We start from the raw sequence: 14,717 nt of genomic DNA, 5'->3' as shown, positions 1-14,717 counted from the left end.
ATTCTCTATTTTGGCAATAGTTTGGAACGTTGTGGCATGGATGATAACAAGCTATGAGAATGCTACTACAGTGCTAGTAAAGCACCCAGATCTGATGGTCCATCAAAGGTTGTCATGCGTGCCCAGATCGCCTGCTACACAGGGGCAGAGCGAGATCAGAAAACCGCTAAAGAGCTGGACCACTCCTGTCTACTCATGAGTGGATGAGATTGATGCAGACCTTGGATGTGGTCTGGTTCACCCTTTGAATGCTTTTAATGCCCCGGAACCGAAGGCAGCACTTATATGAGACGTGCCAAAGGGAGAGTTGTGGTCAGGGTTAAAAAGATGAAGTTGTACAGAGTGCGTGTGTGTGATCTAAGTGATGTTCTCCAGGATGTAAAAGATGAGCTCCATCACGATGGGCTCGTCGCCCCTCTTGCGGCCCCTGCTATGGATGACTGGGATGAGCACGCTATCCAGGGCATTGAGGTACCGAGCTGGGAGTGGCTGCCCGTTGCTCCCGGCCACAAATCCCACCTGAAATTACAAAACAAGCCTCTGTTTAACTTTTATATAGTCACAACACAACACAAGGTGCATATTCTATGTATATCTGGTAAATAAGTATACTTAGTATAAGACATAAGTATAGTCATCACTGAAGGTAAGAAATCTATTGTATTAAGTCATAAAATTGCAGTGATATGTCTTTTAAATTAAGGAAACAAACAAATTAATGTTTAATTTAAAGCCTGCAAGCTCTGCTCATGTTTTGAGTTTTGTCTTTTGGCCAGTTGCACCGCCCAATAATGCAGCCCTTCAACACCCTGGTTGCCAAAAGAGTTATGCATGAGCACAGTGCAACACCGGGTATAAGTGGAGCTTCTTGTTTCCTTTTTTCTGGGGCAAATATCTGGCAACCCATGATAGCTTTGAGCCTGGAGAAGAGAAGGCAACACTGTCTGATATTGTGAATTTGGAATGCATTACACATTTAGAACACTAATGGCTGCAGTTTTACAAATGAACATATATAGCCCCTTTAAATAAAGTAAACCTAAATGTTACCACAGTTTTAAACCTTCATTTTATGGAAATTGCATGTTTCATAGACATAGTCATATGTCATTGTACTACTTTGTATATCAAATATTAACGTCAGATTTCTGTCTTTATGCTATGTTATGAAAGCCAGCTTCATCATGTGTCTAATTTTTCTTCTTCTTGGACGCATTAAAGCATTAAAACTTTTCTGACCTCTTGAGGATCAAAGGTGACGCGCAGCCCCAGTTTGGCCATCCCGTCCTCCTTCAGCAGTTTGAGATGAGGACAGAGTGCCAGGCAAAAGGCTCGGGCGATCCGCTCTGTCAGGCGATTGTGTTCCGCAGAGTCGCTCGCTCCTCCTTTGGCATGATCCACCGTCTGCAGGAAGAACACCTGAGACACAACACATTGAGACACAAACAAGTCAAAGGAGACAGTTTCAGGTTAGGGTTGATCTTCTCATCAGATTGTCATACGCCATACTTCTGTCCAGCGGATGATCTTCCCGTTTTCTTTGTATTCAGACTTCTGGAACATTTTCATGCTGTCGATGGATTCCATGGATTTCCCATCTATGGGGCTTATTACTCTGCAGGGAAACAAACAGGTGCCAGCATTTTGCAAATTACACATGTACAGTTAGGTTGCATTGTCCCACAACTTTTGGATTACTATTACCACCATTGGATTAAAAGAAACACATAGGGTTTTAAGTACATATAGATTTTTTTGTATTCATCAGTGATTGAATGATGACTGTTGTGTTGTTCTCTTTGAGCTCAGGTTCATTGTTTGCAGCAGAAACATGAACTTTAAACAGGTGGACGCACTCACCCCTTATTCACAGTGCATTTTTCCTCCACCCACTGTACACAAACAAGCTCCTGGCTGTCTGATTGGTCAAGCCGTCCACAGGTGACGGTGTAGTCTTTCATCTCCCGTAGCGACCGGCGGAGCTCTGCCATGGTTTCCACGGTGATCTGCACCATTAACCCATCTGAGGAGAGGCGACAGCAATACTGGAAAAACACACAAACAGACACCAACACACAAACACACATGCGCTCTCACTCACTCGCATCCACATGTACACTCGCCTTGACACACAGTCTGTTAAAATATACACAGACACACACACACATATACAAACATCGACACACTCTGAATACACCAGTTTGAAGGCAGGAGTGTCAACATGCACTATACATGTATACAAAAGCAGGAGAGGTTCATAAAGTCAAGGTGAACTTGACCTCCCTGTGTACGACATCCTACCTTCTACAATGCTAGACTTGGCCAGGTATCCTGCTGATGCTTTCAGAGCACTGCTGAATATAAAAAAGCACGATCCAGTAACTGGAAAGAAAGAAAGACCAGCTATGATCAGTGAAATCAGTGACAAGACAATGTAGCATCATCTAGTGTCAATTCAGGGTAATTACACCACTCACAAGCTACAGCTAACATGAATATTGTTCATTTTGTATGGCAGCATAAAAAAAAGAACAAATTGGCATCATTTTTTTCATGCATTGTGAAATATTTACTATTCCTGAGAATGTGTCTAATTTGCAATCCATGTCTATAGGATGCTCTTGCCTTTGCAGCAAGAAGACCCCGGTTTGAGCCCCAGTTGGAGCAAGGGCCTTTCTGCATGGAGTTTGCATGTTCTCCCCGTGTGTGCATGGTTTTTTTCTCCGGCTTCCTCCCACAGTCCAAAAACATGCAGATTTGGGGATTAGGTAAATTTTCACTCTAAATTGACCGTTGTGGTCGTGAATGGTGGGAATGTGAGAGTGAATGGTTGTTTGTCTCTGTATGTGGCCCTGTGATGGACTGGCGAACTGTCCAGGGTGTACCCCGACCTATCGCCCTATGTCAGCTGAGATTACAACCTTATTACTACTTAATCACAGGGCATTGAGTCCAGTCTCTTCCAGTGTAATGTTGTGCTGCACCTTTGCGTGGCTGATTATGGATGCTGATGGCCTGGGTCTGGTACTGGCCGCCCTCTCCTTGCACACAGATGAGGTGAGAGTCTGCAGTCTCATTGAAGCACGCCCCTATGGCCAGCACATGCTCATTGGACTTATTCAAAGCCCTCATTAGCTAATGTGTGACAGAGTCCGCAGGGCAGAGAGAGAGAGGGAGAGAGAGAAGGATAACACATGACACAAAAGTGACACAAGCTGAGTGCTGAGTGTCATTTGAAGGCTCAGTCTCACCTCATTATAGCCTGTGGTCGGTATCTTAATGCAGGTCCTCTGTGCCTCGAGATCCACGGTGAGCCCCGGCACCACTGGGAGGCTGTAACGATAATTCCTAAAGTCCTGGAATGCAATGGGATAAAAAAAAAAAAGAGTTCAATATGTAATTTGGTAGGTTTGCTTGTATCACTAAACTTCCCATTAATGATGTGAAGAAGTTAAAAAAAAGTGTCACAATCACCACAAGTAGTCTCATAATGGTGTGACCAATTTCCCCAAATAAGGGCTTCCTGAAGCGCACGCTGTACAGAGGGCACGGGTAAACTGCAGGAAGAGAGGAAAGAAAAGGGTGTAAAGAGGAATCCTGAAGTATTACAGAAGATGTAATATCACACCTGGCTTTAATAATTGGCCATTTCTGATGTATTATTTATTTCATTATTATTTTTCCACACCAATTATTACTTATTTATGTAGGTTACAGTGTTGTGTGCTGCACTGAAAAATTATGTTATCATCCAAAAGTTTGTGACAAAGTTTAGTTTCTTCATGACCAGTTTTCATGTGTTTAATGTGTAGTTTGTACATTATTTTAATTTAAATTGAATTATGTAATAAATCTGAAGCAACTGGCCATAAAATCCTCCTAATATGTCACAGAGTCTCAGGAATAATGTTCATATAACAAACTGAACTCACCAACAACAACAGTACAGACAAAATATTTGAATTAAAATAAATATTTTGCAGACTGCAAATCATGTTTATGTTTTGAAATCATGTTTTGGCATGTGGCGCCACCTACCGCCGTCTACCGATCATTGCAGTCAGTGGAGTCTCAGCTGCAGAGCAACCACGGGTTGCCAGTTACGTCAGAAAACTAAACCTAAAAGACCTCAGTATTTCGAATTTCAATGTAGTAACCGTTTTTGGCCACATTCTTACATATGGCACCTTTATTTAAAATATATAATTACACTGCAGGGTAACATGTGTTGCCTCATAGACAAAAGGTCACCGTTTTGTACTAACCAAAGTAACAAAGTACAAATACTTTGCTACTGTACTTAAGTTCAAAATTCACATATCTGTATTTTACTGTTATTTATACTTATAGCAACCTTTACTTTTACTTCAATACATTCCACTACTTTAACTGTCGTTGTTACCCGTAACTACCAAATAAAGTCAGAACAAGAAGAGATGGTAATGGTCCGTATTTATATAGAGCTTCAACATGAGGATATGTTTCTTGCTCAACCCACAGCCTTTCAGTTGAAACACAACTCACCCTACCACTGAGCTGCAATGGCTCAATCCCAACTCCTCACTTTTTTTATACTTTTACTTCTAAAACTTAAGTACATTTCATATCAGAAAATGACTTTTGATATGTACAGTAAATGTCATAGACTTTAAGACTTTTACTTTAGTAAAATTATAAGAACTGACTACAACTTCTACCAAAGTCATTTTCTGGTAACATACTTGTACTTTTATTGAAGTACTCCATGGTTTTTCTGTGGTTTCCATGGTGGCCCCACCCATGTATGCCTTCATAGGCTACCCGCTTGGGACCCACATTTTCAACCCGAATATAACATTATGTGGCCCACAAGGACATGCTGGCAGGGCACAGTCCAAAAACATGCAGATTAGGTTAACTGGACTCTCTAAATTGACCAGGTGTTAGTGTGAGAGGGAATAGTTGTTGGCCCTGTGATGGACTGGTGACCTGGTGTACCCCTGCCTTTCGCCCTAAGTCACCTGAGATTGCATTCAGCCCTTTGCTACCCTCATGTGGAGGATAAAGGGTTAGACAATGACTGAAAATACTTAATTATTGAACATACATAAATCTGATAAATATTTTATGAAATGGAGGAAAATGAGAATATTGGCCAAACAACATCTGCTGCCTTGATTCCTAAAGAACAACACCTGCGTTGGAAAAGCTCCCACTTACATCTGTACTCGGCCCCCAGTCGCAGCATTAGACGTAAGGGAAAGGCTTTGGCCCAGGCCACCTCTGCTCTGTGGACCAGCAGGCCAAAGAGGTAGGGCTGGTTTGGCAGAGGGAGACCTTGAAGGGACTGAAGAGTGGAGTGAACATACAGGAAGCCTGCATGTTCCTCACTGCCTAAGAAGCTACCACCAAACAGGGAGAGTGACAGGTGTTTCACAACCTTCCCTAAGGGAATAATGAGACAGAGGTGTAAAAAAACCCAAAAAAACACACACTTAAACACAATAAAAGTTATTATGTGTGTCTCTGACCTGTCAGTGTGTCCCTGTACAGCTGGATGAAGTGGCTGAAAATGTCTTTGGGGAAGCTTTTCTCCTCAGGCAGGCACTGCAGCAGCACCACCACCTCCACCTGACCCACAGCATGCATTCCCTTTGTCGTTACACACCAGCACTTCCTGTTCACATCTGTCACACAATCAAGGAACGACATCAGTATGGACACTTTAAAAAAAACCAAATCTGAATTATCAAGTGTAGGACATAGTACCTAATACATGTACACTAATACAATTACATTTTATCATTCAGCTAAAATAACACGTACAGTTGACCAGCTTGACCATAGCAAGTAGGTTGGCATTGAGGACAAACACCAGAGGCTTGGGCCTGCTGCTCTCCAGCTCCTGGATAAGCAGCATCTCAGAGGGCTGCTCCTCCACAGTGTAATCTGAGGGGAAAAAAATAACATAAATTCACTGACATTAGACATTTATGGACTGGCGATCTGTCCAGGGTGAACCCCACCTATCGCCCTATGTCAGCTGAGATTAGCACAGCACCCACCCTCATGTGGAGGATAAAGCAGTAGAAATGATGGATGGATTGATTAGACATTCGGTCTGGAACACATTCATCATAATTACATTTTGGGGCCACACGGTTGGTGTACACTCTTAGAAATAAAAGTGCTGAGTAGAACCATATAAGGTTCTTCGGCTTCATAGGAGAACCCTTTTTGGCTCCACCAAGAACCCTTTTAAAACCTTTTCTTTGGGAAAGGGTTTTTCAGAAGCAAATGGTTCCAGGTAGAACCTCAGCCTTTGTAGAAGGACCATTTTGGAACCCTTATTTCTAAGAGTGTAGTGGTTAGCACTCTTGTCTTTGCAGCAAGAAGACCCCGAGTTCGTTCCTACCACAGTCCAAAAACATGCAATAGGGGAATTAGTTAAATTGGACACTCTAAAATATAAATTGACCATAGGTATAGGAGTGTGAGAGTGAATGGTAGGTTGTCTCTATGTGGCCCTGTGATGGACTGTCTGGATCTGTCCAGGGTGAGATTGGCACAGCACCCCATGACCCTCACGTGTAGGATAAAGTGGTAGAAGATGGATGGATGGATGGAAATTCATTTGACTAGGTGTTGCAAGAAGTGGCTGAGAAAGGAGTCTTAGTGTGAGACAGGCTGTGATTGGAGCGTGAATAATAGATGGCGGTCAGTTGAGTGAATTGGACCCTCCTCGTCTTACCTCCTTTGACCCCTGTAGAGGTGAGGATTGGAGGGAGGCCCTCCAGAGGGATGAGGTTAGCAGAGTTGCTCACTAAAGCTGTGGTGCCCCACCCGTAAGGACCACATGCCTCCTGGAGGAAGAGGGAGGATGAGGAGGAGGACATAATGTCAAATCTTGCCATATGTAAACAACCTTGCTTGTATTTTTATATAGCGTCATGTTTTGGGTGATCCTACACTAATAGACGTCCCGACTGGCCTCGAGCTTCTCATGATCTGCGGCGAACCAACAGGACTTTTGGCCGACTCGCCCAGCACTTGTCTCATCAGCGGTGAGAACACCGGCTCTCTAACTGGCGTGGTGGGAGCCGACTCTGACTGCCTGTTGGCGAAATCGTCAGCAAACCAAACCCTTCTTTTCCCGCGTGGAGGTGTCCCTGAGGAGAGAAGGTCAGAACACTGACGCAAAATCTCCTGACGAGACTAGGATCTTTTTTGCCAAGAAATGAACATGTCCTCACTTTTGATGAGAGTTGAGTGACAGGAAACACAAACGCGTCCCTCCTTGCCATCCAGATGAGTGAGTCTGAACTTGAGATTGGAGCAAAGTGCACAAAACACCTGACGACACACACGTGCACATGCACACACAAACACACCACCAAGGGACAGATGCACACAACACACGTTTTGACACATCAACTATCAAGTCACTTACTTGTGGACGTCTTACAGTAACATTTATTTATTTTTTTTAAAATCCTGCACAACACAGCCATAACAAAAATTCTCCTCACCTTGCCACAGGCACGGCAGTGGTGCCTCCTCTTTGTGAATGTAAACTTTACCCCACACTTCATGCAGACCTGTGCGTGAGCATCAGGGATCCACACTGGTGCCACCTCTCCGAGGACGTTGCCCCGATCCTTTGACAGAATACCAGCAGGACTCAGGTGGTTTTCATTATCAGGATCTCCAGGGTTGACTCCAGAGTCTCCCATGGCTCCCTCCACACCTGCTTCCTCGCCATTGCTGGTGTTTGTTTCATCTTTACCATTAAAGTTTGCTGCCCTTAACTGACTCTGAGGCTCCACAGACACCCTGCCACATGCCTCCTCGTGTGCTGCAGTTGCATGTGAGCTGCACGGCTGCTCCTGCTGCTCCAGCCCACTCTCCTCCAGCTCCTTTTCCTCGACCACAGAGTCCTCCTTCGACGGGAGAACCTGAGGTTTCCTTTCCTCCACCTCAGCTCCGCCCTCCTCCTCCTCTGGCCATGCAGCCTCAGCAGGACTCAGCACCAGGGGGCTGGATGACTCCTCAAAACAGCTCTCCCCCCATGAGGAGATGGCGGTCACAGTGCAGCTGCCTTCCTCCAGCTGGGAGGGTGAAGCAACTTTGGCAGGATGTTCAGATGGTTTCTGATCACATTGCTTAAAAGTGGTTCGGACTGTTGCGTCTGAAGCGGCTTTGGACGGAGACTCTGGTCTGATCTGAGCGCAGTCCGATCCAGGTTTGGAAACATCCCCATCTTTGAGCACCAGCAGGCAGGGTCTGTTCAGCCAGTGATGCTTGGTGTTCTGCAGAGACGGGTTGTCTCCTTCATCTGTGTAGACATGATGATGACATGTCAATACATGCATACCTGGTGATTAATCACGACTCATTAGGTGGAAAAGTTGTGTTCACACGTTGGCCACTTAAATCGCCTGCGTGTGTGTGCTAATGCACATCATCACATCATATTTTCAATCATCTCTAAAGGCAGCGTTGGCGTGCGGTCGTCCTTGAGAGCTTGTGTGGCTGAGCCCATTGAAGAACGGACTGTACACTTTTAAGAAAACAGACTCGGTCTGAGTGAGATATTGATGCTCAATCAATACGCCTTGAAGATACAATGAATGACGTCACATGGCTGCTGCTCTCAAGAGAATAACAAGTCGTTCACTATTGATAGTTGGCTCTATACTGACCACTGTATACACACGTGAACATGTTCAACTGCTTGTTAGTGGGAGCAATGAAAACATTTTGAAACAAAAGGCTGTCAGTGAGGAAATACTTTACTTTACAGTCAATTAAAGGTAATTTAACTTGTTCTTAATGTGTTGATGGTGTCATCTGTGTGTCACATCAATCTATGAAGTAGTAAACACTGATCTTGCCATTCAAAGAATTGATTGTGCTGTAGTATAGGGAGTTAATGGTTATGGAGTGTTGTGCAGAGGTGCAGTTTGTGAACAGGCAAGGCAGGCAACTGCTTGGGGCCCCGAGCCGATAGGGGCCCCCCGACACTTGGAGCCTGAGGGCTGTTTTTACTAAAATGTGCAGTGACCAGCCACATCCCAGTCCCCCTTAAACAACAATGGGCGATTTGCAATGACATCTCTGTAGGAAACCTCCTAAAGGGGCCCTACCTCACATTAACGTCTGTGAAGTTATCGTTCTGCAAGTTGTAAAAGAAGCTGATGGAAAATGAAGAGGACTATTTACAGTGTAATGCATATCTTTTTTTTACTAAGTTTATATAGTTGTTTAAAAGCTATTTACAGTATTTTATTGTTCTGACAATACAGTAAGTACATTTATATTTTCACATACTTTTTAATTACAAGGTTTTTCCATGTTATTTCATTCATTTTGAAAAGAAAAATATTTTGAGCTCATACACATATTTCGTTGGTGTCAGATTATTTATAACATAATGGTGATGAACACTGGTTGGAAGGGCCCCCTGCAAATGTTTGCTTAGGGCCCCTACAGACTCTAGAATCGCCTCTGGTGTTGTGACCCAGGAGCTCATGGAGAAAACAAGCACTACAGTATATGTAGCGTGCACAGCAGCTACAACAGCTGGTAGTACAGTATGTACAGTGTGTACAGTGTGTTCTGTTTGTATTACACATTGTGTTTAATTGACACAAAAACAGGTAAATGAATGAAAGAATGAAAGAGCTCCTCTCAGAATGAAGATTTCCCCTGACACAGAGGCTGCTGCACTGACATGATGTTTGTGCTCTCTCTCTCTCTCTCTCTCTCTCTCTCTCTCTCTCTCTCTCTCTCTCTCTCTCTGGGACAGTGACCAGTGACGCAGTCAACACACGTGCACGTGTTTCATTTGCTCACAGGCGCCGAGGCTGCCGGCGGTGGCAATGCGACACTCACAGTCAACGACCCCGCATCCCGTTACATCACATCACATCACATCACATCACATCACATCACATCACATCACTCTGCTGAGGTGACGATGCTCACTGAGGCATTCAACAACACACGCGCACATGCACATACATACACACACACACACGCACGCACGAGCGCGCGGATCATGCTGACTATGCGCGCTGTCAAATATGCTGTATCAGCAAATGTGTGTGTGCCAAACACAGCAGCATCAGCATCATTCTGCAACACACGGGCAGTGAATGGGGGGGGGGGGGGGGAGAAGGCGAAAGCATCTCCTCCACTCCAACCCCCCACCACCACCACCACCACCACCACCCCATTGAAATCAGTGCATTTCTTACCCTCTGTTATTGCTCCTAGAAGGCTTTCGTTCTCGTCATCCCGCGTAGAGAAGAACTTGAGCATTTTATCCTGTTACATGTGAGTGGCGAGAGAAACGGATTTGGAGATTGGAGCAGCACAGCAGCCGAGTCTTTATAATAAGACAGTCGGAGGATGGGGATGCTCTCGCCTCCCTCTCTGTGCCCCACTCAGTGTGATCTCTCTCGGTGCCTCCTCCCCTGTGTTTCTCTGCAGCTCTTTGAAGAAACTCAGGAGGTGGACAGAAATGTCCCTCCCCAGTTTGCACATCCCGCAGAAAGAGTCATGGTGCCAGATGTGAAACGCCTGCCTTTTTTTATAAACAGCATTTCAAAAGAAATGTTAATGGAAATCATTTTAAAAACAGCAGAATATTCATGAGTGAGAAACTCAATATTACATCACTTTTTCATAGAAAAACAAATGTTGTGTGATGTAAACAGTAACGATATGGTGAATGAATTAAAAAAAAAAAGAAGCTCTCTGACATCCTTGGGCCACTGCACATTTAAAAATGTTTCATATAAAACACTGTATGGTGATGTATTCACTCTGATATGCTGCATTTATTTGATATGGCTTTGATAGAGTAAATCTACATATACAATTGTGCAAAAACAAATGTTTATTATCATGTTATTATATGACTTTTGTGTCTTACATTGATGTAGAAAGCTGCATTGGCCTCGAAATCAGGTGTGTAAAGATTTTTGGCACCAGTATTGTGTTTAACTGAGACACAATACTGTAAAACATGTTTAAACCAAGATTAACTAACACACACAAAAGACAAGCTGTGACCAAGACATATTTTATTCATTATTAACAGCAGATCAACTGTGTATAACAAGATCTCTGTGATTCACTTAAAAGATATACATTTTATTACTGTATTTTTTAAATGGATATATATATGTATATATATATAGTATTTTCTTTTATGTCAGTCTTCTGATACTTATCTGTTACAATAAATAAATGAATGCAGACACAGATGCTGCATGTTTAATCTTCACATTCTGTCGGTCTTCTCTCCCAACTCACTGGCTCATAATCTCTTTTCATTTGGCATATGATTTAGACATTTCCCAGATTTTCAAATAACAATTTAACAGGCAGATTAATGGTTTGTTGTCTCTTAAAATCAGAGTTTTTTTTTTTAAAGATCATACTCTTTACTATACTGCCATTTATAAAGTTAAAAAATATACATTTTGTGGTGGTGCCTTCGTCATTTGATTCTAAAGTAACAGACCAGGCCTAATATTTTGGTTTCATCGCCCGATATGTAGCTGACATTGTGTTTTGATCCCTGTCACAAACTAAAACTACATCTGATAAACATTTATCATCTTGTCCTATGTATTAAAATGTCCATATCATGTAAAAACAACATCGTCACGATGTGTTTGACCTGGACTGTACCAACAACAGGAAAACACATTAGTCCACCAGTAAACATCAGTTAAAACCATGGAGTTGTCATGGAAACATTCAAGTTATAATGAACAACAGCAACATTTCCGATACAAAAAGCACAATGACAAAACATCAACCATCGTAACTCCAACTCCCTTGACCGACATTTTATGAGCACTGTGTATCCGTGTTACACCACAGCAGTGCCAGTCCACATCGATCAGTCAACATGAAAACAAATATTCTACTCTATGTCATCATGTGCAGTTTCCCAAACAACAAAGGTCTCCACACCTGAACAAGGTCCTTCTGTTGAATAGATCAGAACCAACAAAAGTGTTTCAAGTGATGGAGTTGATCACAACATCTGGAGGAGGTAACGTGCCGTGGCAGCGACAGTCGGATGGAGCGGCGCCAGAGTTGCTGGCATCTAAAGAGCTGCGGAGCACGCTGCACTGCCAGCCGTGAAGGTTACCCAGCTTTGAGCCCCAGCAGCAGCAGCAGCAACGCAACAACGTGAAGATTTTCCTCAGCACCGCCCTCCTCAGCAGGATATAGACCCAGGGGTCCAGGATCTGGTTCCACGTGGCCATACGTATCTGCGTCAACATAGTGAACGGTGCAGGCTCATCTCTGGTTCTGGCGCTGTAAATGATGACATGAATCTGGTGGTACAATGGAAAATAAGAGAAGAAGCTGAGAGACGACAGTTGCAGATTTTTTGTATTATTACACCAGAGGCCCTTCCTGATGCAACCCTCCCATTTATCCAGGTCTGGGAGTGACAGTAGGAATAGACTGGAAGTCAATTTAGAGCGTGCATTTAACTATGAGAAATGGGGATTGGGTTTTTTACTAATATACAGAGGTAAATGTGTTATTCGATCATCAGACACTGTGGATCAGAGAAACAAGTCTCATTCCCACAACAACAGAGGACGTTGAGATTGAAAACAAATACATAAAATTGAAAGTCGACGTCAAAGTCACTTCCTTCAAAGAAAATAAAAGCCCCACAGTGTTTCTGTCAAGTTTTATGAGCAAAAGACTCAGACTCTGTGATAGAATGTGAATTTAACAACTAAATGTATTCTTCATTGGACCAAGTGTGGGAAAAATAAAAAAGCCCTTTCAATAATATAGATCTTAATGAGCAGAAATATACAAATGCATAATTAATGTTACAAATTAGGTGAGTCTAAAGTGAATTATTTAACATTACTGATGCAAATGCCTCAGTCTGAATTAAGAAACGAGTGGAATGATTGAGCGTTTTCCTCCTGCGTTTGCCTTTTTGATGTTTTTGTTAGATACACTGTACAAATGCTTTGACAGTCATTGTCACACAGTCAACAGCAGCATTTATGTGTTCTAGCTTTGTTCTTGGGCACGATAATCATGAATGTGCACAAATTATTTCAGATCATGACTCAGAGCTACAGAACAGTTGGTGACTAAAGTGAGCAAAGTTTTAGAAAATGTGAAAAACAATTTCTTGCGTGTTGTATGAGTATAAGGAAGGGACCAATCTCACAGAGAACATTTGTGAAGAAGGGAAAAAGAGGGTGCAATGAATCCACATATATTTATTGTCTAGATTTGTTTTGTTTTATTGCCATGTGTTTTGTAAAGCACTTTATGAAGTTACTTGGATGAATGCTCAGGGAACGTGCAGAAAAAATGTCCCCACTCTCACTGGGCCAACATACAGACACAAACCATCCACACAACACTTTGCTGACTCAACACTGTACAGAGCTGCTGCAGTGTCAGCCTGTGCTTCTTCTCTTTTTTTTTTAATGATGAGAATAAGTTCTTACCAGTAACGGGCCCCAGCAAATGCAGGACACCAGCATGATGGCCAGGAGCTGGCAGATCATCTCTATGTGGTACGAAGTGCCTCTGCAGTAATGCCTGCGACGCAATCTGGCCTGCAGCAGAGAGCAGCTCGTTACAGCGTTGCACACGATTGAGAGCAGCAGGGCGAGCAGGCCGAGCACGGAGAAAAGCAGAGGCAGGAACACATCCAGCCAGTCTTTGGCTTCCTCCATGTGGAAGAAACAAAAGCTCCTGGAGCTCTGAACCTGATAGGGCCTCCAAAGCAGCACGGGCAGCGCAGCCACCAGGGCGGCGAGCAGCCAGGTGAGAGCCAGCAGCCTCTTCATGTGGTGAGCTGCGATCACTGTGGAGTGGAAGATGGGCCTGGTGACGCCAATACAGCGCTCTACTGCCATGGCACTGCCCAGGAACAAGGGGCTCAGACCAAAGAACACCAGGGAAGCCCCGAAGATGCTGCACACGATGCGGTGAGGGTCAAATGTCTCCCATTTCTTCTGAGAACTGTAAACAAAAAGCACCATGGTGCCGTTGATGAGGTGACCCAACAGGTCTGTGACCACCAAGCTGCTGGCAAACAGCAGGAAGGACGCACGCGACTTCGCGCGAACGCGGTTGTAGGATTTGATCAGGATAAAGATGGCAAGGCTGTTGGAGAAGATGCCCACTGTCATGGAGATGACGGACGCGGTGATGGACAACTTCTGGTTGTAGGTGTTGTTGTTCGTGCTGACCTCTGACCTGCAGTCTGACTCTGAGCTCTTGTTGGCCGACATGGCGAAAATACAGTCTGGAGGGCAGAGTGAATGGAAGATGAAACAATGATTAAAACGTGTGATTTAAACTGTATAAGCGTATATAATGTACTATACTCAACTGCTTATACTGTACCATACTTTACTGTACAGATCTGCATTCTACTGTCTTATACTGTACTATACATGTGTGTACTATACTGCATTCTATTATACTATACTGCACTCTATTACATTATAGTAACAGAGTGCCTGACAAACAGTATCCTTAAATAGACACTTCTTGTAACAAGAAACAAGAACGCATGCTGTGCACACACACACACACACACACACACACACACACACACACACACACACACACACACACACACACACACACACACAAAAAAGAATGTCCAAAATTTGACAAAAACGTCATACTATACTATATCATCTAAAATTTGGCAA

The 14,717-nt window shown here is 43.5% G+C and overlaps 2 protein-coding genes across 2 annotated transcripts; both read right to left on the bottom strand.

The window, feature by feature from the left end:
• Positions 1-357: 357 nt before the first annotated feature.
• Positions 358-10,302, bottom strand: zfyve9b (zinc finger, FYVE domain containing 9b; the record flags this gene model as incomplete). The annotated part of the gene is made up of 16 exons (XM_083888176.1): positions 358-519; positions 1,240-1,419; positions 1,510-1,615; positions 1,861-2,023; positions 2,302-2,382; positions 2,985-3,135; positions 3,252-3,356; positions 3,475-3,557; positions 5,200-5,424; positions 5,511-5,666; positions 5,806-5,928; positions 6,731-6,842; positions 6,949-7,148; positions 7,233-7,332; positions 7,509-8,314; positions 10,239-10,302. 16 exons carry the CDS (start codon positions 10,300-10,302, stop codon positions 358-360), a joined length of 2,817 nt encoding a protein of 938 aa, XP_083744302.1.
• Positions 10,303-12,017: 1,715 nt separating this feature from the next.
• ptgfr (prostaglandin F receptor (FP)) lies at positions 12,018-14,288 on the bottom strand (the record flags this gene model as incomplete). Its single annotated transcript, XM_083888514.1, has 2 exons — positions 12,018-12,341; positions 13,497-14,288. 2 exons carry the CDS (start codon positions 14,286-14,288, stop codon positions 12,018-12,020), a joined length of 1,116 nt encoding a protein of 371 aa, XP_083744640.1.
• Between the last annotated feature and the right edge of the window lie 429 nt (positions 14,289-14,717).

The sequence above is a fragment of the Microchirus variegatus genome, assembly GCF_963457635.1.
Source record: "Microchirus variegatus genome assembly, chromosome: 4".
Classification (NCBI taxonomy): Eukaryota; Metazoa; Chordata; class Actinopteri; order Pleuronectiformes; family Soleidae; genus Microchirus; species Microchirus variegatus.
This window is presented reverse-complemented; position numbering and strand designations above follow the sequence as displayed.